At 38.5% G+C, this 23,817-nt stretch overlaps 1 protein-coding gene across 1 annotated transcript in view; it reads left to right on the top strand.

Annotated features, from left to right (window-relative positions):
- Positions 1–23,817, top strand: part of lrmda (leucine rich melanocyte differentiation associated) — a 277,538-nt gene that overhangs the window by 164,787 nt on the left and 88,934 nt on the right. The window contains exons 3-5 of the mRNA XM_084390781.1: positions 14,572–14,698; positions 15,936–16,075; positions 21,446–21,572. Of these exons, the coding sequence (XP_084246907.1) occupies positions 14,572–14,698; positions 15,936–16,075; positions 21,446–21,572 (394 nt within the window). The remainder of the gene's footprint in view (positions 1–14,571; positions 14,699–15,935; positions 16,076–21,445; positions 21,573–23,817) is intronic.

Here is a 23,817-nt window from a genome sequence, read left to right as displayed (position 1 = left end):
GGTGCTGGAATTTCCGTCCATATAAATTGGTTTCTTTGTTTATAATTATTATTGGTAACACTTTATTTTGATAGTCCAGTTTAGACGATCTACTAACTTTAAGTAACTTTGCAACTACATGTCAACTACCAGTCATTAGAGTGGACTGTCTGCTTAATATCGGCTAACACTTTATTTTGATGCTCCCCAACAGACATTCTATTAACTTTGCATGCACGTTAACTTATTCCACTAACCCTAAACCAAACCTAGAAGTCAACTAATACTCTAAGAGTTAGATGACCTGTAGTTGCAAATTAATGAGAGTTAACATGCAGTTTTTTTAGTTGAATGTCTAAAGTGGACTATCAATATATCCTCTGATGCATTTGATACCAGTATAAAAAATCCTAAATCCTGTGGCCAGTAGTATGCCAGTCAAATTTCTGATTAAGAGTGTGTACTGTGCAATCACATAAACATTTATACGTATTCCCTGTCGCAAACACTCCACCAATGTATGTGATTTCTAGAAAAACATAATACCTTTGTAATTCATTCTGTTTGCTTATAAGCTCCATGCTTTCCTATGCATTTACCCTGTTCTCGTCCCCATGGAAATGCCCAATGGTACGATACAAAGCGCGGTGTGTTGAACAAATATGAGCGCTGTATTTATTTAACTACTGGTCGAGCACAAAGCGACCGAGGGGAAAGGAGGTCTTTTTCGTAGGGCAAGCCGAGACTGAAGCGGCCATTCGAGGGGCCCAATCGCACTTGAGTTCACTGGTAAGCCTGTTGGACATTCAGCTTTGTTCCCCTTATAGTCTACTTATCAGAGGGTTGATTCGCTTGTCCCCTCGCATGTTCCTGTCCTATCTCAGCGCCGCCAATTTTCCACAGGCTAAGTGCTCAAATTGAGCCATTTTGTTTCACTTTAAACTAAAGCGGGGACCTATTATGCGTGATTTTTCATTCATAGCTCCCACTGCTGGCACTCTCTCTCTCGTTCTGTCCGCACTCAGAGGAAAGGCCTTGTGAGGCCGTACTGTTCTCACTCCAGGCATGTCAGCTTCAATCTGCCACCCCTGGGTGTGAGGGGCCAGCCGTGGTGTGGGGGCTCACAGGTCAACCCTGGTAGTAATTGATGTTGCTTATTCATCTGTTTTTCCTTGTCTTTTTTCCTGCCGCAGTGGCCTTTTGTTTGTCTAAATTGTTTGAAGATTTACTGTAGGTCCTCGGGCCCCTGAGAAGCATCACCCCGCGGCACTGCCTCAACGCCCCTGCTGAGCAGGAGGCTACACACACACATACACTGACAGATAAACACACAAAGCGAGTCAAAATACAGGGAGTATTTTTCATTGTGACCATCTCCCAGGCTAATTTGTCATGGCTTCATGTGTAGCATGTATTTAAGGAATCATTCAATCATTACTCAAACAGCACATGTGGAATCGGCTGAGATACTCGAAACTAGTGGTTATTGACTCTGTTCTGATAGGGACGTGGATGTGTAATTGTGCATAATTAGGACAGCAAAATAAATAGGCTTATCATTATTCAAAAGGCAGAAGCAATTATGGCTTCCCATATATTTTGTTGTGAATGTCAAATGCTGTGCATACAATCCAAGAGAATTTCCGGTTGAAAATGGTCACTGAATCTGTGTACAACGCTTTTAATGTTTAATTTAATTTTTTTAATGTGTTTTGTGTGTGTTTTGTGTGTTCTTTGAATGTATGACATATATTATATTAATTTCTATCCATCCAATTTCATGTCTTTTATTCAAGCATTTAAAAAAAAAAATTATTTCGTGTTTTATTTTATTTTTTGTTTTAGCCTAAACTATCCCCAGATGCAAGTTTAAACTGGTTTGTATGGTAAACAATTTTGTTAACAGGGTTTTGTCACCACTTGATGTCCAGTGTAAAATGTAAATGCTGTAGCCCAACCACTACTTTAAAGTATTACAGCAGGTTTGTCCATGAGCTGTTTTGGTGAACCTCTAAACCTTCACGTGGCCAGTGTTTACATTACATTCTTCAAGCTCAGCTGTCTGAGATCATTACCCAGTAAAGCTTTTGAACTACAAAAGACATCAAAGACATTTTACCTTATTCCTCTGCTCGTTAACACACACTCATTGTTTACGCTCGCTTTACAGCTATGCGACTTTCACCTGAAACTGGAAGTAAACAGGTGACTGTAAGATAAAGAAAAGTACCTAATTACTGCGCTTCATTTGATCTTTGCCTCTGACATGTCGGCAGGCTGCATGGGTGGTGCGTCCCAGGGGCCTTTGAAGAGGGTGATTTTGTAAGAGATTTGGATCATTACACAATAAAGAACACTTCATAAGTCATGAAGCGAGTTGGAGAAATGATGGTTAATGATGTTGACAGCTGTTCAACTCTATAGAATTATGCCGAGATTTGACTGGACTTGCCTCTTTTAATGATTCCTGCCTTTTCTAAGGTAATGAAGCAATGGCAGAGAGAACGAGAATAATCTTCCATCAAACTGAACTTCAGTTAAAATTGCATATATCGTCCATCACGTGCCTCTTTTAAAGTGGCATGCCTGTGGATTAGAGAGGGCATCTGAAAATGAAAAAGAGGCCTTCCTATTTCCTCTTAGATCTGAGTGATGTAGGAACAAATCAATGTCTAGGATGGTTACCCGTAAAAAAGAAAGTGCTGTAATAATAAGAATGTAATGTTCAGTAAACATCTATGTCCCCTTTGACCTTCAAGACAACCATGGTAGACTGACATGCTAATGGACTGACACTCACACCTGCTGGTTTAGTGTAGAATATTTTGTACAAATTTTTTTTTAATGGAATAGGTCTCCCAGAAATGAAAAGTGTCTTAACAAACCATTATGACTTTTTTTTATCTGGTGTGGAACAGAAAAGATGATGTTAAACAGAATGTCCGAGCTGCTCTTTTCCATACAATGAAAGTATATTGACCACAGCTGTCCCTGGTCCCCATTCAGTTTTACTGAAAAGAGCAGCTTGGACATAACAGCTAAATTACTCCTATTGCCTTTCCCGTATGAAAAGAAAGTCTTAAAGGTTTGGAATGCCTTGCATTCAGATAACAGAATTTCTAAATAATCTAAATGATAACAGAATTTCTTGTTCTTTTTTTTTTTTTTTTTTGGATGAACTATCCAAGTTCTTTCCAACTTTCTAAGTTATCTGTTGATTAATAGGGATTATGTAATGTTCATAATTAGGTCAAATTTATATTCACAACATAAAATGGTGATGATCGCTGTTTACCTCCCTTTTTTCATCCTTACGTGCACAGGTTATTCTGAGTCCCAGAAACATTTTATGTGATATATTCGTGACAGGGCGTTGGAGAAGTCAAACTGTATGTTTGATAGGGGAAAAACAGGCTGCATCAGGAGTTTAATTGGTTTGAATATGCGTCTAATTATCACATAGGGTTGGTACTGATGCAGAAGTAATGTAATTATCATTTTGTAGCATTGTATAATGATATTGCCTTTTGCTCGTCAGGAGGAGACATCTTCATACCTGACACTTTACTGAGCTACATAATGATATGGCAGAGCGACAGCTAATTACAACATAATAAGTGAGTGATGATGGAGTCAGGGTGGATATGCCTCATATATTTAAGTGGTTTCAAAGCACTGCCAATGTAGAGAGACTTGCAATTAAATCAAACCAGTCTTCATTTAATTACAAGCAGATTTATTTGCGTATACTTTTACTTAACAGAAATAAAAGACTAGCCTATATTTAACTGGAATATCTGTACTGTACTATGTGGAAATGCTGAATTTCTAAATTGGCTGAGGTACAATTCTTAACTTTAATTCTGTTAACCTGTTTTTCAGTGTATACATAAATTGTAGACAGGCTGCATTTACATGTGACAGTTACATAAACAAATCCTTTTATAGCTTCAAAGTGTTTAAAACATACATTAAGCTGTCTAGCATCATTTCTGCATTTTGCTTGTGAATTAGAGATTGGCGAATTGACTCAAAACCCATAAGTTATGTGTGGCGTGGCTCTATTTTTGTTTATTTTAGTATTTTAAGGATTGTGCTTCTATATTTTGCAAATGCTCTGTCAGAAGATACCACTCTGGCAAGTTGCCTACATTTAGTTTATAATTTGTTGTTTGCATAGACGTTGCGATAAAACTGTGCATGATGAGGAAATGTGCATGACATGCAGATCCGTAGATAGGGGAAGTTGATGGCAATTTGGACGGGAGAAGAGCGGCGCTCACTGACTGCTTGAAACCTTTTAATTAGCATTAATTACCCAGCAGAAAATGTTGGGGCTTGAAAGGATTTGTGTCAGCAAGTGAGAGATCAAAGATTGCGGCGCTCGCATTTTAATCTGCCAAGTAAAAACTAATAAGGGCCTTGTAATGGGGCCCCAGAGAGTGACAGCACAGGTGGGGGACCGTAATCCTCCCAATTAGATCATCAGATGATTTAATTTCCCTCTAATATTGAAAAATTACGATTTCTTTTCTCAGTGACCATCGTCTGGATAAAGACTGGTTTTCCTTCCCCTCTCTCTCTCTCTCTCTCTCTCTCTCTCTCTCTCTCTCTCTCCCGGATCCCCTCATTTATGGCTTTGAGAAAGTGAAATGAAAGCTTTTTTGGAGGAATGTGTGGTTGGCCATAAGGCACGGAATCATGGCTGTCTCATGTGGTTGTGAGAGGGGATGGGAGTGATGCAGACCACGGGCAGGCCTCTGACAGGGTCATCCATCAAGTGTCATTGATCATTTGCCATGAAGTGACAGCAAGGTAGTGATTATTTGCTATTAGATAGATGCTCAAGCATACAGGGCTGCAGCTTGACAGTACAACGGCCTCAACCCCTTCCAGTCAAATGCTTGATGTTTAGGACATGCACATAAAAAAATTGAATAAATATTGCACTTTTTTTTTGTTGTCTAATAATGAATGTGCCATGTAAATGTGTTAACCCTGATTAAGTCAGTATTATGATTTTTAGACCTGGCATATGACTGTTAACAGAATACCCTGTTATGTCTGTGCATGTCCAAACAAAAGTAATAATGGTTACAAATAGTAATTACAATTTTTTTTTTTTTTTCAATAATGATTGTTTTTATAGCATTAAAAGAAATGAGCATAGCAGATAACATGTTACAGTTCACTGTGTTTGTTTGCTGTTGACAAGGGCATAAATGACAATTAATGTGTTGATTAAATTACTAGGCAGAATTAATTAAATAAAATCAAAATTAAATTGAAATAAATGGCTCTATCAAGCATATGCAGTATTTCCACAAGAGAGGATGTGTATGGATTATAATGTTTATTGGAATATTGCTATAGCTGAAAAAAAAAATTCTTTTTTTTCTAGAATAAAGACTGAACTTTTACTTTTATTCATAGTAATTCTGCTGCTGCAAATGCCTAATGGTTACATGTAGGTTGCCATTCTGTATATTTTAGCCATTGATAGTATTTCCCCCGTTTTTCATCATTTTCAAAGTCATTGATTTTACTTTTTGGTATTTATCTAAATGCAAAATGCCTTAAGATTCATTTCCCTCGCAGATAAACAGTGATGGCAGATGACTATGGTGCCATCTGTAAAGAATAGAATTGATTTTCAGGGCAGCGGTACGAAAGGGAGAATGCATTTGTTTTGCGAGGAGAGGTATAATCAGTCAGTGGTGTCGTTTAAAGAAACTGGGTTGCACCAGAGACAGGGAGGCCATGAGGCATGAAGAGAAATGGTGTCGACCATTTCTCTACCAGGAGACCCATATAAAGTTACGCTGCAGTGCTTCCAAAATAAAGTGGCTGGCTCTGTTTTTACTTTAATCTTAAGAATAGCATCTAGATTTGACATAATGTTAATGATTTTGGTGTAATAATGCTGTTGTTGTTTGGTCTTCAGATTGAAAAGTTTAGGCCTCAAAGTGGGATGCCTTTAACCCCCTAATTTTACATATCATTTTTTTTATATTAATGAGTTGAGGAGAGTATGTGATGAGTGACGTGGGATTTTATGTAATAGCAATATATAATTTTGTCGGAAATTCAGTGCATAAATGTTTATTATCCATAATTCAGTTAAATACGGTAATGTAAGGTACTTCATCTCATTTATTTATTTATTCGGAACTTCATCAACACAAACCAAAAGATGATGTGAACCAAAAAATATGTTTGACAGCAGTGTGTAAACAGCTGTTTCAAATTACACCTTGAGATAAATTTAAAACAGTAATACATTATAAATCTGATTGGATGAGTTGTGTTTGAAACTACTTTAAAATAGCCAATGTAAACACACTTGCGATGGCACATAGTTGTTTTGAAATGTTGCTTGGCAACAGTAAACAACCTTTATTTACACACTATTTACACTGGACACAAGCGGAATGTTGTGATGCGTCAAAACTAAACCAATCCCATTGTAATCCAAGAAGCTGTCTATATTGGATGCACCCATCTGCAACAGTCAATACTTTCTCTTACAATTCATACTGTGGCATTTCTGTGGTTGTATAGTCTCTGCAGTGTCTCTGCAATAAACAGTCTTACTGTCAGTCCTGCTCTTTATTATTATAAGAAAACGTATCCATTTATTTGATTGTTTTCATTTCCACGATGATAATGACAAAAAATGGGTACTGCACTGCTTTAGATTTTTGTATTGTCAGTTAAAATGATTTGCTGGTCAATTTAGACAACTTCAATTTGTGTACATTTGACCCAAAGAACACACACGCTTGTTCCAGAAGCTGTCCTTTGAAGTACAGGTTGTGCCTTTTGCATGACTGAAGCGAGGGTAAGTGATTAGACAGCGTTTGGACAGACACCCTCAGTACTCTGTAACACAAGGTGATTTGTGCACGTTGCAGCTCAGCTCATGAAGTCCAGGTTGCCCCTGACAGGGCCCATCAGGTCAGTCAGACTTGGCACTGGAAACAAAGTTTGCCAGGGCCGGGGGTCAAACTCAGCTTAAAGAGTCAGCTCTGTCAAAAGCCTCAGACACATTCTTACCTTACAGCCAACCTCGACTGATCCAGGGCTATTAATCACAGCGGAGCGGCTCTGACCTCAGCCCCTTCTCCCTTTGAAGTGTGCTGTCCTTTGCCGCATGAGGAAATCATTTGCTGCCTGATTCAATGAGCCGTCAGCCGAGCCAGCGGACCTAATGACATGTGAGAATATTAACCTCCTACCACTGAGAGCTGTGAATCTTGAGAGGCAGTCTATAATTCACCAGGCGTTTCATCCCTAGCCTCACTCCTTCTTCTGGTCGAAAACCCCCGCCCGACCCGACTCAACCCCACCCTAGTCTCAGCCTCAGACGTCACGCCCACGGGCCGTTGGCTGAACGTCTGATGCATATGGCACACAAAATGGGAAACACTTCGGGAGTTTTGAAGTCATCGTCTGAATTCTACAGGATTTCCTGGAGACGCGTGTGTCACGTTCTTTAACGATCCACCTGGAAACAAGCTGTTGTGATGCCAAACCCCCTTATGGAAGAGGAAAGCTGTCTTGTTTATAACTGTGACAATGAGCGCTTACCAGGATCTATTGTAAATGCTGGATTTTCAAAAGTATGTGAAGTTTATGGTGCCACTGGTGCAGTAAACTTGCACAATGTTCTTGAATGAATGATTTGTTTGATGCATGCTGGTTTGTTAATGTAGGGACATCGATTTTACATTTTCATGCCCCTAAACACGACAGAGAACAAAACAAACTGTGAGTGGTTGCTTTACATGTCAGTCAAACGTCCTCTTGGGCAGTCCTTGGCCAATGAAAGCTGCGATGAAGTCCAGACCTTCTGCCGTCAGTCTGAAGGTCTGGCTACGCGAGACTAACCCCACCCTAACCCAACACAGTACTGCCTGGTCCAGAGGCTGCCCCAAAGGGATAGTTCACCCAAAATTGAATATCATCTGTTATCATTTACTCACCCTTGTTTTGTTCCAAATCTGTATGACTTTATTTCTTCTGTTGATATTTTGAGAAATGTCTTTTTCCTCCCACAGAGTTAAAGTTAATGATTAAATGAGGGTGAGTAAATGATCACAGATTTTTTTTTTCCTTCAAAGATGCATTTGACCCTAACATTTTGTCACTTACTTTCTTCCAACCGCATGTTATTTTCTATTTACTGTGAAATACAAAATAAGATGTTGCTCAGAACGTACAAGCTGCTCTTACAAAGAAAGTGTGATTTACAAAGGATCAAAAGCTCCAAAAAGGACAAAACAGAACCATAAAGTTATCTTAAAAATAGTCCATTCAAGACTTCTTAAGCCATTTTATGATATGCTTTTTTGAAGCTTGACTGTACCATCTACTTCCCTTGTTTGTAAAGCAGAATCTTGAACAAATTGCTTAAGAAAAAATAAAGAGCTAAAACAACATGAAGATGTGTAAATTCCGATATTTCTTTTGCCGCACCATTCCTTTAAGTGACCTTCTGTTATCTTCTCTTATAACCCGATAATTTAGACTGATTAAATACTTTTCATTCATGTCGATTTATTCATGGGAACCCCATGTGTTTTGTTTTCTTTATCTACAAAACGCTAGCATTTAGCTCTTTATATAACTATTTGTTATTTATATGTGTAATACGCAGTACTGTAATGATAGTGTTGTTAAATGGAGCCAAATTATGCACTGCAGGTTTGTGAATATCCACGTAAATAACAAGCCAAAATGTGCATTATATATTGTAAGAAAATCACCCAACCAGTGGGCGTCCCATTAAAACTGCAGGATGACTGCTCCATAAGCCTTTAACACATGTAAATTGCAACATAGCTCAAGCCCATTTCCTTACACATGTGATCTGTAAATTGCTGCCACCCTAGGGCTGGTGACATGTTTGATGTCAGGCGGACTGGAGGGGCTGAGATTAAGCCAGATAATGGTTGCCTAATACTGCCAAATCGAAGATTTATTGTGCCGCCGCATCCGAAGCATCATGTTTTTGAAGATTGAAAACAGAATTTCATGCAGGTTGAAGGTAGGAGTGCATCTAAGCTCCTTTGGCACTTATATTATGCATGAAGCTGGTGTCAAGATCATATTCAAGGTTGTAAGGTTGATTAATAAAACTCTGAGAATGACACAATAGGCAGATGTGGCGTTCTACCTCACATTTATCACAACTGCAGATCATCCTCTGAGAAATAGTTGATTCACTCATTTTTCTCTGTGCGATGAGGAGTTTGTCATGTCCTCTGATGGACAGCTTCGCGGTGTTGAGCATTTTTTCTTTCTTCGTGTTTTTTTACATTTATTCAAACCAGTCCAATCCCTGTTTTTACAGCCCCGCTTCCCTCTTTCATTCATTATAGTTTCTTATCTTGGCAGGCAATCAGAACTGCCAGGCAGCCAGTCCATTATGCACATATGAAGCCCATCACTCCAACCGGATTGGCCAATTCATCAAACATTTATCTTTTGCCCTGCGAACAGCGTGTCAATTTGCCTGTCACTCCCAAGCCTTCGCAACCTCTTCGGAATAAAAACATTACTTTTCCCACACCGGAGACCGCTTTTGATGTTAAATCCCCCCTCTTTAACTTTAAAACAAGGCCTGAAGTCAGATTTCAATCCACACACAGGAAAAGATCCCAAACAACTGGATCCGGGCAGCCATCCACTGTTGACCATACTTTGAGACCGAGCTGTGGTGCCGGTTGCAGATCAGCTGGTAAATATGTACGGTCTAGATCACCCTTGGCTGTTCTGGGACCCAGTTTTGACTCCACACACATGGCATGGGTGACACTGTGGAGCCGAGGATATGAGAGAGACTAATATCAAAGAATGATCAGAGCTGCTCTGTCAAGAACAGACACACTGGGGACTCAAAAAAAGAGAGCCGAGAAGAGAAAGGCCTTTTAAAACCGGCGAGCAAACAAGGGAATTATTGGCCATAGCAAAGGGAAATATCAAAGCTGGGAGTATCATACAGAAGGAGGCTTTTGCTGAATGGGATCACTGCTGGAACGCAGACTCGGAATACAAAGGCAGCGTGAGTGTGCTTGAATGAGTGCTGTGTCTAAGAATATGTTATTTGCGGTTAGCGCTATTTGCGAACTTGGTTGTATCAACTCTGCAGGTGTATCTGAGTTCTCTTTACTCGTGCTCTCTCTGTCTCTCCCTCCCTGGACATGTGACCTGTGAAAGCTGGCTGACTAATGGCTGCAGTGACTGACATTTCAACCAATAATCACAGAGTGTTTTTTCCCCTGTTGTCAGCAGCAGTTTATCAATCAGCATGTCCGCATTAGTATTTGTCTATCGATCCATCCATCTCTGTCAAGCCATCTCTGTGTCATTGTCTGAGCTCTTGTCCTCTTGTTTGGCTTCTTTTGAGGATAGTCTGCATAGTAATTTGTTTTACAGGCCCTGGCTTTGAAAGGTTGACTAACAGCATTTACATGGCGGCCATTTGAAAAGGCGTGGAAGCAGACGTTCTCAGCGAGCGCTTGTTTCACATGTCAGCAAACTGTCACCATCTACACAGGATTTTTTTTAACATAACCTTTGGTAATAATCGACTCGTTTGACCTTCTTTTAATGCTATCGACTTGCTCTGTCAGTATTTTTCCCCTCCTCATTCAAGGCATTATGTTTAATAATGGGATTACAAGAGATCCCAATTTGACGAGCAAGAATTACCGTCAGGATGTTATTTGTCCGAATAATTAGCCACATCATATACAAGCTAGTCTCTGTATCTCAGTAAAACTAAACATGTCACAAAAATGTAAAAACACACCATTATGTTGTTCCTCTTTTTCATTTTGGTTGGCTTAATGAGGGGAAGATTTCCAGAAATGTGTCGCCACGTGGAGTTATGAAAAGAAATCCTAGATAAAGTTTGGTGGTACAATTTTCATGTTTGTTAGGAGAAAACATCGTTAGTCGTGTTTTTGATTAGATTGTTTGTGCCTATTACATAAGCAAGGGCTTGATCATCATTCTTACAGTTTGTCTCAAACAATGTATTATGCTTTGGTTCCTCTCTCTAATTCTTTTCATTTACTCACTAGCACACTTTTCAATTTTGGACCCTGGCTGTTGTTCAGTTGTCCAAATAATGCGATTAATGTGTCCAAAGATCAGATTTATCCAAGCTATTTTAATGTAAACATGTATTTTTATTACAAACACCTCTGAATAAAAATATTATTGTAAATCACTCAATGGCAGATTAAAAAGGGGTCACTGACACATTATCCACCAAGCCATCTCTGACCTGTCCTAAATTTGTATCATGATCATTTGGTCACCTTATTTATGATGTGTAATCATGTGTTTTTCCAGCAGCAGTTGTTTAGCAGCTGGGTCTGCGAGCCATTTGCTAACTCAGGCAAGATAGAGCCAGACACGCTGCACTGGCAAACACGTTGAGATATTCACTGTGACAATGAGCTTGATCATAATTATCTTAACAAGGAGTGGGTTCATTGGTGTGGCTCGTTAAATCTATCTCTCTTTCCCACTCTCGTGTCTTCCCATCCATCTCTCTCCTTCTCGCCTTAGATCAGACGGCGCTCTCTGCATTGTGCTATTCTTTCATTGTGGTGTGACTTTGAAGATGGTGGTGAAAATGTGCAGTCGGTTTTGGATTCCCCATGGGGACGAGGTGTGAGTCAGAGAAGTTCCTACCTGAGAGTGTTTTGTGTGTGATTGAGTTTTAGATTGCTTGTGTATTGACATTATTTTAGTTTTCACAAGATTTGCTCGCCCTCAAGTTGTTGTTTTTTTATTCTGTGGAGGACAGATCAAAGTGACTAAGGCATTTTTTTAGTGCCATCAGTCGATACGATTTGTACAGTATATTCAAAGAATTTTGAAGTATGACGTTGCCAAATGTTGCATGTTCATTTGAATATGCAGAATGCAAGATTATCTATGAATAAGGTAACAGGTAATTAGGTAATAAGTTAACTTTATTTGGGCCTCGTTTCATATGTTACATGTACTTAATTTTGTAATAACAGTATATCATGCATAATTACATGCAACTAACCTTAAACCAAACCCTATTTCCAAACCTAACCCTATAACATGTTGTTAATAAACATTACTTAGTACTTAAATGTATAATTACACTGTAACAAAGACACCAGTAATGTGTAAACAAACACCAAGTTTTAAGGCCCATTCACACCAAGAACAATTGCTATACATATAACTGTATTATCATTCTGTTTATTCTAAGCGCATGCTTGTCTGTCACTTTAAATGCTCGAGCTCATTATAGCAGGATTGATTCTGATTGGCTGTCAATCATTCATCAGATGGATAAAATCGTTCTGAAAGTGATTCCAATGATATAATTTCTCTGTGCCGTTCGCGTCATAGCTGTGGTGTGAACTCTATTCTTTAATATTGAGAAAGATTTTTAGAACTATATCTTTATCATTATCTTTATAGTTATTGTCCTTGGTGTGAACAGGCCTTTAGTCTTGTATTATAGCACACTTTTATTTATAGAATATGAACTATAAAAAGATTTTTCTGTTCCATCCTGGGCAAAATAGAAGGATATATTGAAGCTGTTTCTGCCTCAGTGTAAAAAATAAATAAAAATATATATATATTATGGTAACACTATTTTAAGGTGACGTAGTTGCATGTTACTACATTTAATTACTATAGTAATAACAGTAAATTATACATAATTACAAGTAACTAACCCTAAACCCTAACCATAACTCTGTAGTAAGTTATTATTACTTAGTACTCATATGAGTCAGTACAATGTAACTACATCACCTTAAAATAAAGTGTAACAAAAATGATAGCTTTCATTTTTTAAATGTTTATTATTATTACCTTTTATTTATGAGGCAGAATTGGGCTTCCATAGGAAAGAAATAAGGAGTGAGTAAATAACAGAACGTTCATTTTCGGTGAGCCGTTCTTTTAAGCGCGTGTGGCAATTAATCATTCAGTTAACAACATATTTTGAGAGTTTTCCCCTTCTGCACTGTACAGATGTTGTATAAAACGGCAGCGCAAACGTTTAGGCGCAATGTGTTGTGGTTAAATTAGGGTTGAATCCCTGTTTGTTGTTTTGAATGTGATTTGGCCGCTCCCTTGGCTGTGAATTTAACTGATTAAATCACCTTTTGCACACAGCGGTAGTGACACGAAAACAACAATTAATAAGCAACCCCCCTGTGACGCGCGGATGCCTCTTAACTAAGCGGCTAATAACATTACAACCGCCCAGATACAGCTGAGGCAAACAGGTGGAGGGGGCTCGCAGAACAGCTTTCATTTATCGAGCAGGGACATTTCTCTGGATGCGTGGAGTTTTGTGCGATTTGACTACACAAATAGAACATATTTCTCTTGTGGTTGGAGTTCTTGGCTCTCTGCTTATATGTTTGCTTTCTTTCTCTTCTAAAGCCCACAACATTTCATCAGCCATGTTCTACAGGATAAGAGTGAGGTATTTGCATAACACAACAGAGAGTTTTACGAGACTAATTGGCAGGACCGATTTACAATATTTGGGTGTCATCCAAAGACAGAGAGACACCTGGCTAGATATCAACATTTACTCCTGTGAGCTCTTCCCAGATTGCCATGGGATTTTCCACGGAACTGTACCACGAAAAGTCTCACGACAACAAATTCATAAGATTGTGAAATGCTGGTGTGATTTTTTTTTTTCGTTTCGCCCCAAGAGCGTCAAAAACTAGCATCATGTTGCCATCTAATTGTTCTTTTCTCAAGGGCGCTGACAGACGTAAATGTCAATTAACTAAGGGTGGACACATTAGCATTGTAGGTTGTCAGCCTCTGCCATTTGAGGGATTAGAAACACACACCCCGGCTTTTATGCACCATCCGCGTCATGAACTTTGCAAGGCCCCGACATTACCCTGAGCACCACCCTCCATCATGTTTATGCCAGCACAGGGCGGGGAAAAGACCCAGACAGAGAGAAAGTCCTTGGGGGACGGTGTGCGTGCGCGTCTGTGGGGATTAGGTGTCACAATGGGGAATAAAGGGAGAAACGTCCAACTTTTCCCCCCTAAAAGCAATTGTTTTTAACTGTAAGCGGCTCATCTGAGAAGTTGTAGAAGTTGTACTCATTCCGTTTGTGGCTAGGCATTATAGTTGAGCCGGGAAAATGATGGATGACGAGTTAAATTTGTGTTGGGGGAGTGAAGGTGAACTGTGACAGTGTTATTTATCTTGGGAATGGAGGGTTAGGGTCAGGCAAAGCTGGGTGCCTGAAGGCACAAGACATTGACAAATTCATCCCGCACACTGCATTTCTGAAGCCCTTTTGTTTTGAATCCTGGCTACTCACGAGTGACCCTCATCACTCACGCTGCCAGCGTGTGAAGGATGCCGCACCATGCCAGGGGATCTTAGCGCCACTAATTCTTATCATTCACTCTCCTGACAGTCCCAAGCCCAAACTATTCCGGCCTGTGAAAGGGCTCGCCTGAAATATTTATTTCTGCACATAATGGCTGCCCAGATTTAGGGCCATATCATTTTTCCTCTCTTGCCTTATCATTGCAGGTCACTGACAGCCCTGAAAGCGTTCAGCCAACTGGAAGAGCTGATTGTGGACAACAATCTTCTCGGAAATGACCTCCGGTTGCCCAGGTTACCACGGCTCCATACCCTAACGCTCAATAAGAACCAAATATCCTTTCTAAAGCTTTGCTTCTCAGTTCATGCTTGAACAAAATGACAGGAAATGCTGTTAGTTTCAGTGCAATGCAGTGTATCTCCTTGTGCTACACATTATCTCTTTAAATTATGTTATTGTGTTAAATTGAGCTCCTGTCTAATGGGGTTGCTTGATAAACTCACTTGAGTTTGTGCCATGGTGACCTCTAGTGGAGAAGAGGCAAAACAAAATATCCAGTACAGACCCATGACTGGAAGATAAAACCCCATTAGACCATTTTCTAAGAAACAGATCATATCATGATGACCCATATCATAGTTACAGTATATTAGCGTCGAGTCACATGACCAGAAAGCAGAGCAAACAGAGTTAAATGACCAACATCATACATTTTTCAGTATAGCATTAGCTGTTTAATAAGCTAACAGAGTAATGTAACAGCTACCACACACCAAAAGTAAATCTTTGAAGCCAAACTGGAAATTTCACATTTTCGGCTGTTGACAGTCAGCAATTACATCACTACTACACATTACATTCAGTTTGTGTGATGAGATGCAAAGAGAAATAAATGGCAAAAGTAAATGTGCTAGCCTGACGAAAATTTATGCTCTGCTGTTTGTCGCTGGATGCTATCCATCTACATAATAATGACGCAGCCTCACCCTCTGTTCTCCAAACAGCTCTCCTCCGACAGAGTGTCAGCAGCTCAGACCCAAATTCTGCTGTGAAGTGGTCTGCACATGCTAATGGCCCAATTATTTACATCCTGTAGTGGCCTGCTGCCATTGAAATTCAAGTGCTGCATTAGTGTGGTTGTATTTTGACACGTTTCGGGCACCATTTTCCAATGAAGTGAATGTATTAGTGATGAATTTGCTGTGAAGTGGCTGTTTGTTTCCCTGTGCTGGGTGAAGGGGAGGGGGTGTCCATGGCTTAGGGAGTCACTAACTGTTTTTACCACAAGGCATCCATCATTTTGTCAATGTTTTTAATGTTCTGCACCCAGCCACCCAGGAAATGGGAAGAGGAACGGGGGAAGAGAACAGCCAAACTCGCAGCAAATGCCAAAATCTCGCCCTTAAATTTACCCGCTCTTTGTATTCTCCAGCATAATGCCTATTGAGCTCCTTCAAAGAGTTTCGGTAAATTTGACAGAGTTGTGCTGGCTGGCTAGGCCAGGGTAGAGCGCAGAGTAAATGCTAATGTAATTAACAGCCTAGATTCCTTGACCTCTGCCCCGTGACACTTCACCGACATCGAGGCCCTGCTGGAGCATTTGGTGGAAGTGACGCCAGCCCTGGAATACCTGAGCCTTCTGGGAAATGAGGCCTGTCCCAACCAGCTGGTCAGCATGGATAAAGATGAAGACGACTATCAGAGATACAGGTCAGAACACTGCCATACTGATGAACATGCACAGTAGTCATTTTGAATTATTATTTTTTTTGTCTTTTAATAACTGTACTATACAGAAGTATGCAAAACCACATTGAAAATGTGGGATTATAAACTTGGAAAATTGAAAAACAAAAGTCATGTGGCAAATAAATTAGGAATATTTCAGATTCTACACTACATACACTGCATAAAATTAATCAGAAGTGACAGCAAAGACATTTATAATGTTATAACTATTATTTTGAACTTTGCTATTGTTTTCAACATTTAGAATAATAAGAAATGTTTCTTGAGCACCAAATTAGCATATTAGAATGATTTCTGAAGGATCATGTGACACTGACGACTGGAGTAATGATGCTGAAAATTCAATAAATTACATTCTAAAATATAATGCAGTAGAAAACTTTGGTGGGTTTCCATGTTTTATGGGGACTTTCCATAGACATAATGATTTGTATACTGTACAAACTGTATATTTTATCACCTAACCATACCCCTAAACACAACCCTCACAGAAAACTTTTTTGTATTTTTATATTTAGTAAAAAAAACTATGATCTATAAGCTGTTTTCCTCATGGGGGACCAAAATGTCCCCACAAGATTAAATATTTCTGGTACTGCCATCCTTGTGGGGACCACAGTCCCACACACACATGCACACACGTTAAAAGTTTTGGGGTTGGGTAAGGTTATTTTTCTCCCCTCTTTTAAGATTTTCACTAGTGGTCTCGACCTCTGGGACTCACTGTATATGAAATATATGGTATCCTGAAGCAAAAAAATACTCATGAATTTATTTTGTACTCTGGTACTCATGAATTTATTTTGTTTTGCTGGTATGTTTTTATTTCTTCTGGAAAAAAAAGAGAAATACCCCAGGAGTGTGTAGTTTGGCAACTTCCAGTAATCTTTTATTTGGATGAACGGCTGTTGCACTACACCATAAATCACATTGCACAAGCAAAGACTGATACTTTAGGCTATAACCACACTCTTCTTTTTTTTTTATTTTGTAGACTTGCAAAATCGATTTCAGGTGTGAATTGTGATAACCACAAATGAGTGTTTGCTATCCTTTCCTTTCCTACAAGATGAAACGATGCATTCATTATCAAGCCCAGGCCTATGGGAGTGCAATGCCACGCTATGTTACCACCATTTGTCAGGTTTTCAACAAGAAACCTAGCGGTGGGGAGAAACACATTCCTTTGTCTACCTTAGACCTAAGTGCCTTTTTCTCAACTCTGTTCAGTATGAATCATTTACTATACAGATGAACCCAATAGGCGCCACTCTCGCGCAATGTCTCCCATGCTTCACTTGGTGCAGAGGACGACTATTCTTTCCCTGACTGACAGCAGCTGTGTGTTTGTGATGTAATATTCATAATGTGTCACATAGTAATACATCAATTTGAGCATAATGCAGATTTTATGTCTGACAGGGTTAGCCGAGCACTCAGGTCATGGCAGGACTGGCCTTGGGCTATGCACTTCTCAGACTGCGTCCTGAGAACAAAAAATCAAAAAAATAAAAATACCTCTTCATAACACGGTGAAATATCGCACGCCTCTTTGCGCTCTTTCAATTAGTCAAATGAAATGAACAGGCACAAGTACACTCGGCTGTATTTTACAGCAGTCGCTCGGCTCATTCATCATTGTTTACTTCTGGGGCTCGAGGAGTTTTTTTCCCTCCCTTTAGCTAAAGTAGTTCAGTGCTCGACACAGCGACAGCCATCTGCGGTAAAGGATGTATGTCCTGTCTCTCTGGAATGCTCTCCAGCCCATGCTGTCTGTGATTGCATGTTTGTCTCTTGACATCATGACGTGTGTGTGGGCTTAAATATCTGTGTTTGCTGAAGATCAGAAAGTTTAGGGCCAGTTTTGCCTGGGGTGCTTTAAACAACACTTGCTGCAGAGCTGCTCCAACCATCTGTTAGATCAGCACAAACAATTTCACAATCATCAGGAAAACACCTGCCTATTTCCCGCTAACTGTCGCTGTTATTATGCTTGTTTGTAATTGAATCACAACAGTAAACAAAGCATACCAACACCACACTGCTGCTAGTCACTCTAGAGGAATTTGTAACTTAAAGTTATTAGTTGTTTTGCTAAGGCAAGTATAACCGTTCTGTTGCGCATATTTAGAGTTATGGATTTAAACAAACAAAATAACTCTTAAGCATTCAACTTCAGTGTGTAGCTTGTCCTACTGACAGTGCGAATTTACTTTTTAAGAAATAGGACTTTTTGTCAGGCAAATAAAACAGGGCGCATAATCCCATATATACAGTATTCCCATATGTGTAGGCTTTAATTATCATCTTTTATACACACTCTATATTCATTTACTTACAAATTGTAGTCTTTTACTGATTCCAAATGACATGATAACAGTTGTAGTTAGTAATGTAATACATTACATTATACATTTCAGGTAATATCTGACACGTACATCTAAAAATGCTGTCAACAGCCAGAAAAAAAAAAAAAAAATTTTTTAGGAATAAAATGTTTTATAATAAAAATTTGGCCAATTAAATAAAAACCTTCAGAATATGGATAGGAATAAAACTGTAAAGTTTGGTGTATGTAAGTGCTGCTGTAGTGGAGATTTCTGACTCGGTGCAGGAGGAAAAAAACACATATTTTAAGATAACTGCCTCTAAAGACATTGTAGTGACATTGTATTGTAGTTGAAATCTACAGACGCAAATAGATAGAGTGCAATAAAACCAACACTGAAAAGTGTTTTTTGGATGTTTTCTTTCCATTAGTTTGAAACAACATTTTGTAAAAAGCCTCAAAGTCTCAAAATTGACTGACAAAGGGAAAAAACTGTGTCTTAAATCTTAAAATCTGAAGGGGTACTTCAAGTAAATGTATTTTACAGAGGGGTTCGGCTGAAAAAAATGTAAATGCGTTACAAAATGTAAATACAAAATGGCGCGAATTTGTGCATTTTAATGTTTTTTTTTTTTATTCAGTGTTACATTTTCTGTGTAATTATAGCCACCTGACTAGTGGCTGGTCTGTGTGTGCAATTCCACAAAACTAAAGGAACTTCAGGAGAATCAATACATTTTTAATAATTTTCTGCCATTGTGTGAGTAATATGTAATCATGCAGTCAATAAAAAAGTAATTGAAGCCTGATAGTAAGTATTTTAAAATGTAATATTATATAATAACAAGTACTTAACTTTTTCCCCGAAATTTATGAGACAACGCTTCATCGCCATTGACAGGATTTTTCCTCATTAATGAGAAAACGCTTCCCCGCCATTGGCTGCATTTTCCAGCTTTCTGTGGTTTCACTGTTATATGGTAGGGGGTGCTATTACGCAACTTCTGAAAGAGTAGAGAATCTCCAGATCAAAACACAGGCAAAAGAAGCAGAAACAAGCAATAAAAGCATTGCTTATGCACGTTGTAGTCTTTAAAAAAAATAAAAATAATAATAATTCTTTGCTTTTTCTTCAAAATGTTGCTTTTTTTTATGGAACTTGCCCACATTCAAGTGTTCATAAAAAAAGGAATGCTTAAAGCTAGTATACTTTTTTTTTTTTTTTTTGCAGAGGCTCTGTTCTTTCAATTTTGATATATTGCATGTTCAGATATGAAACTATATGATTATAGGAATAAAGTATAATAAAGTATTTAGGACATTTGTATAAATGTATTAAAATTAAGTTAACGTGACCTAACTAAAACATTGTACAATAGCAATGTAAAAAAACACACAAAAAAAAAAAAACTCTAGAGCGCTATATTGTAAATTTGACTTTGCAAAAATGCTGTACACATGCAAAAGAAATACACTGGTGTGTTTATGCAAATAGAGTTTAACTCTAAAACATCCCCACACATTTTTGATTCAGGCTTATCTTAATAGAATCAATCTGCAATCGTGCTCTCTATGATCCATCAGGAATAAACACGTAGCATGGGTTCGCCTTCGTCCTTCATCATTGTCATCATCATGGGTTTGTTGCTGGCTTTTGCATGAGAGCTCGGTTGGGAATCTGTCACTGCCCATATACACATCTGTTCACACCCTCCACTTAGTGTCTCTCTCTCTGTCTGTCTGTCTCACTCTCTCTCTCTGTCTGTCTGTGTGTGTCTCTCTCTCTCTCTCTCTCTCTCTCTCTCTCTCTCTCTCTCTCTCTGTCTCTCTCTCTCTTTCTATCTCACTCTCTGTTTGAAGTCTTGACATGCCTCTTCCTCCATTCCAGTCAGCCTGTGAAAGAATCTGTTGTCATCTATGTATTCCCGCTATTATCTCACGTCATTTTCTCTCCCTGAATGAAAGACAGAGAGTGTGTGAAAGCGTAAAGAGATATCTGTGAAGCTACCGAAATGACAGCTTGGCAGATTCTGTCAATGTGGGCTTTTTATCTGTTTATATGTTGTCCTTATTATTTTTTATTTTTTTACATATTTTGAAGTTAATTACCTATTTACAAATATTGCTACAGTTAATTTAATGCATTTTGAAGGAAATGATCGTTTAAGTTTTATTTTGTGTGGTTGTCTTGGAGATTTGAATCAGACTTCCCTTCTTCATTTAAATCTGCTGTACACTTACAGTATTGACACTGCACTGGATATGGATAGTCAAACTTAAGAAGAAAAGGAAAACAGTTCAAACTTTTTGATGCAAAATACGCCCTTCCTAAAATATAAAAGCAGCCTTATTTTCATGTGTATGGACCCATTTTCTTACTGAGTAAAATAATAATAATAATAATAATAAGGCAAAACAAATGACTGAAATATTATTTTTAACATTTTACAATTAGTTGATTATATAAGGAACATTTGCTTCAAAAAACAAAAAACAAAAACAAAGCTAGCACATTTAAATATTATTATAAACTTTACATTGGACACAATATGACTGTTTATGTAGCTTGGTTTATTGCAAAGGACATTCTTATGATTTTAAATGTGTTTTAAAATGTTTAAGTTTAAAGGTCCTTGCACACTGAGTCCGAAATTCGCATCCGAAATTTTCGCACGTTAAAAAATAAATACGATCTCACTTTATGTCAATCACGCTTGCACACTGCCTCTGAAACTTTCGTCCGTCATAAAAATTTTTGGATCAGGTTCGATCTTCTGCGTTTTTCTCATCCGTAGCAAGCATTTTGAATGCTGTTTTGACATTTCAGAGCCACCGAATCACGTATACCGCATGCGGAAAATTTCGGACTCAGTGTGCAAGGACCTTAAAACTAAATTGTGTAAACTGCTATAAAACAACCTGAAATCTGCCATGCTGTCTGGTTAGTAAAATCTGCTTTGTATGTTTTTTTGTGTGTTTTTTTCTCTTCATTTGATCTATAGGTACTTTGTACTACATAAGCTGACAAATCTGAAGTTCCTGGACACCAGGAGAGTGACCCAGTGGGAGCGGTCAGAGGCCGAAGCACGAGGAGCTTTCATGAAGGTGGTCAAGCCGAAAAATGACCAAGTAAGTACAGTACTTTGCTATAAAGAAAAATACCGAGACATATGACATAAACACTAGAAAGACCGAGACATATGACACATACACAAACAGGATCAACATACAGTTAATATAATCCGAGATTAACTGACTGTGTATCCCAGATAATGGCCTGTGGTTTAGTGTGTAACTCAGTAGCCGGTTAAGTGTCTTATGAAATGTAGGCGAATAACTAAACACCCTGACCCTGTAAATGATTTGTGTAACCCTCCCCTTTCTGTGCAGATGACTATAAGAACTTAAAAGGCTAAGGCACCGTGAGCTAATCCATCCCACTCCTTCTTAGCTCCCATTGTTTGTTCGTAGCAAATTGTCAGAATCTCTTAAGAGGTTACTTGTACGCTGCTCTTTGAAGACGTGGCCTTTCAATCTCGCCTGGCTGTTTAGAGGAGGGTCTTTTTAATGACCACGACATGACCTCTTTCCGTATGCATGAGCCCAGATCAAAGTGGACGGCGCCTGTCCGATCGGCCTTGACTCGCACGGCGTGACATCGCTTTCCATCGGAGTGACAGCTCACGTTCAGAACAGTCACCATCGCTTAATTATCCATCGCACACACAATTATTTCTCTCTCTGGCTTGCGTTTGAAGGAGGCAGGCAGAGTCGTAATCTTCAAACACATCTCCATTCTCTTCTCCTCTAGATTTTATGAAAGAATGGCTTTAGTAAGATTTGATTTCATGTAGTTGTAGTCATAAAATATTTAGCTTGTGGTTGAACCAGGTCTTTATCTTTTCTTCTTCCCAAGAGCCATGAGTTAGTGAAGCAAATATGGACGTGGATGCTCATGTAATTCGATGCAGTGTTTTAGATGACAGTGATGCTAATGTCACTTTTTTGTTTCAGCATTAAAGTGACAGGGAAAGTGAAAACCATGCAATGAGTTAACCTCATTCAGGCATGTTTTTAGTTTGGAGGATATTTTGTTGGTTAGAAAAATGAGAAAAGATGACTGTAAAGTGGAAAATAAAGTGTTGTGCAACCTGTCTACTCAAATAAGACAAGACAGTTTAGGACATGCCGTTTTGAGAGTGATTGAGATGAATAGATGACCACATGTGAGATGAATAAAACAATTTCAAATAAAACAGTAACATATTGCCACAGCAGACCCATTTTAAGTCCAACCATTGAGCAGTTCCAGCATTTAATACTTGAAATAGAGAACTGTTTTAAATGTATCTGGGAACCGAACTAAATAGTGTTTATAGAAGTTGTGCATCTAATCCAAAAGTGTTCCTGAAGTAATCTGGAACCATTTAGAAACGGTGTAAAACTATTTTACAAAGCATTATGTCTTTTAAAATGGCATTGCGTTATGCAAACTTGACATTATTTAACATTATACGTCTATAAAACCTTTGCATCATATTTTTGTTTTTATGTTTCTGGAGCCATGAGTAATATTGAGTCATGAAATTACATGCATAGCTAACTTGTCATGGTTATGTATTTTATTGTATTTCTTCTTAATGTTATAGTATAGTTTTTATGCCTTTTTGTTTTTGCATACTACTGTATAAAGTGAAGCAAGACAATTTTTCATATTGTGGATAACATCGTTTCAGTCAAGTTTTTTAACATTAAGTATCATGAAAACAATACAATATAGCATTTATCATTCTAGGTTTATCCAACTTGATATGCAACTTGTTAAAATGTATTAGCATATGTACAATATGTTAACTTAACTTAGTGAATCATGTAGAAGTGTCATTCAGATCATTGTACCAAATGCATAAACTAATGTTAACAAGTTGAACCTTATTGTAAAGGGTTAAAGTTTCTAAAGTCTGAAAGTCTACAGCAAAAAGACAAGAATATCTCTAGCCTGTCCACTGTCATCACTTAAGCAGATTAAATAGACTCTGCTGTAAGGCCTCTGTCCTCTACACAATAACTGCTATTGTAGGGGCCTAGTGAGAGGGAGAAAGTTGGCCATGCTCTAATGTCCCATGTCTGTGCTTGACGTAGCTGTCACGCCAACGTTTCCCTAGCATTTGTTTTGATTTAGATGAGACATGATGTGGCAGCCATAACAAGCTCTGTGGGGCATGTGTACTCTCTGTCTCTAATTGGCTTCATCATCATGCCGATTGTCTACTGACCAATAGCGCAGGTCACCAATTAATGAGCGCCAGCAACAAGCTAGAAGATGATGGCATAATTAGTTATTTGTGTTTGCTTTTTATTCTCCATCCAGTGG

This window comes from Rutilus rutilus (assembly GCF_951802725.1).
Source record: "Rutilus rutilus genome assembly, chromosome: 20".
Taxonomy (NCBI): domain Eukaryota; kingdom Metazoa; phylum Chordata; class Actinopteri; order Cypriniformes; family Leuciscidae; genus Rutilus; species Rutilus rutilus.
The sequence above is the reverse complement of the archived record's forward strand: the minus strand, read 5'-3'. Positions and strand labels throughout refer to the sequence as shown.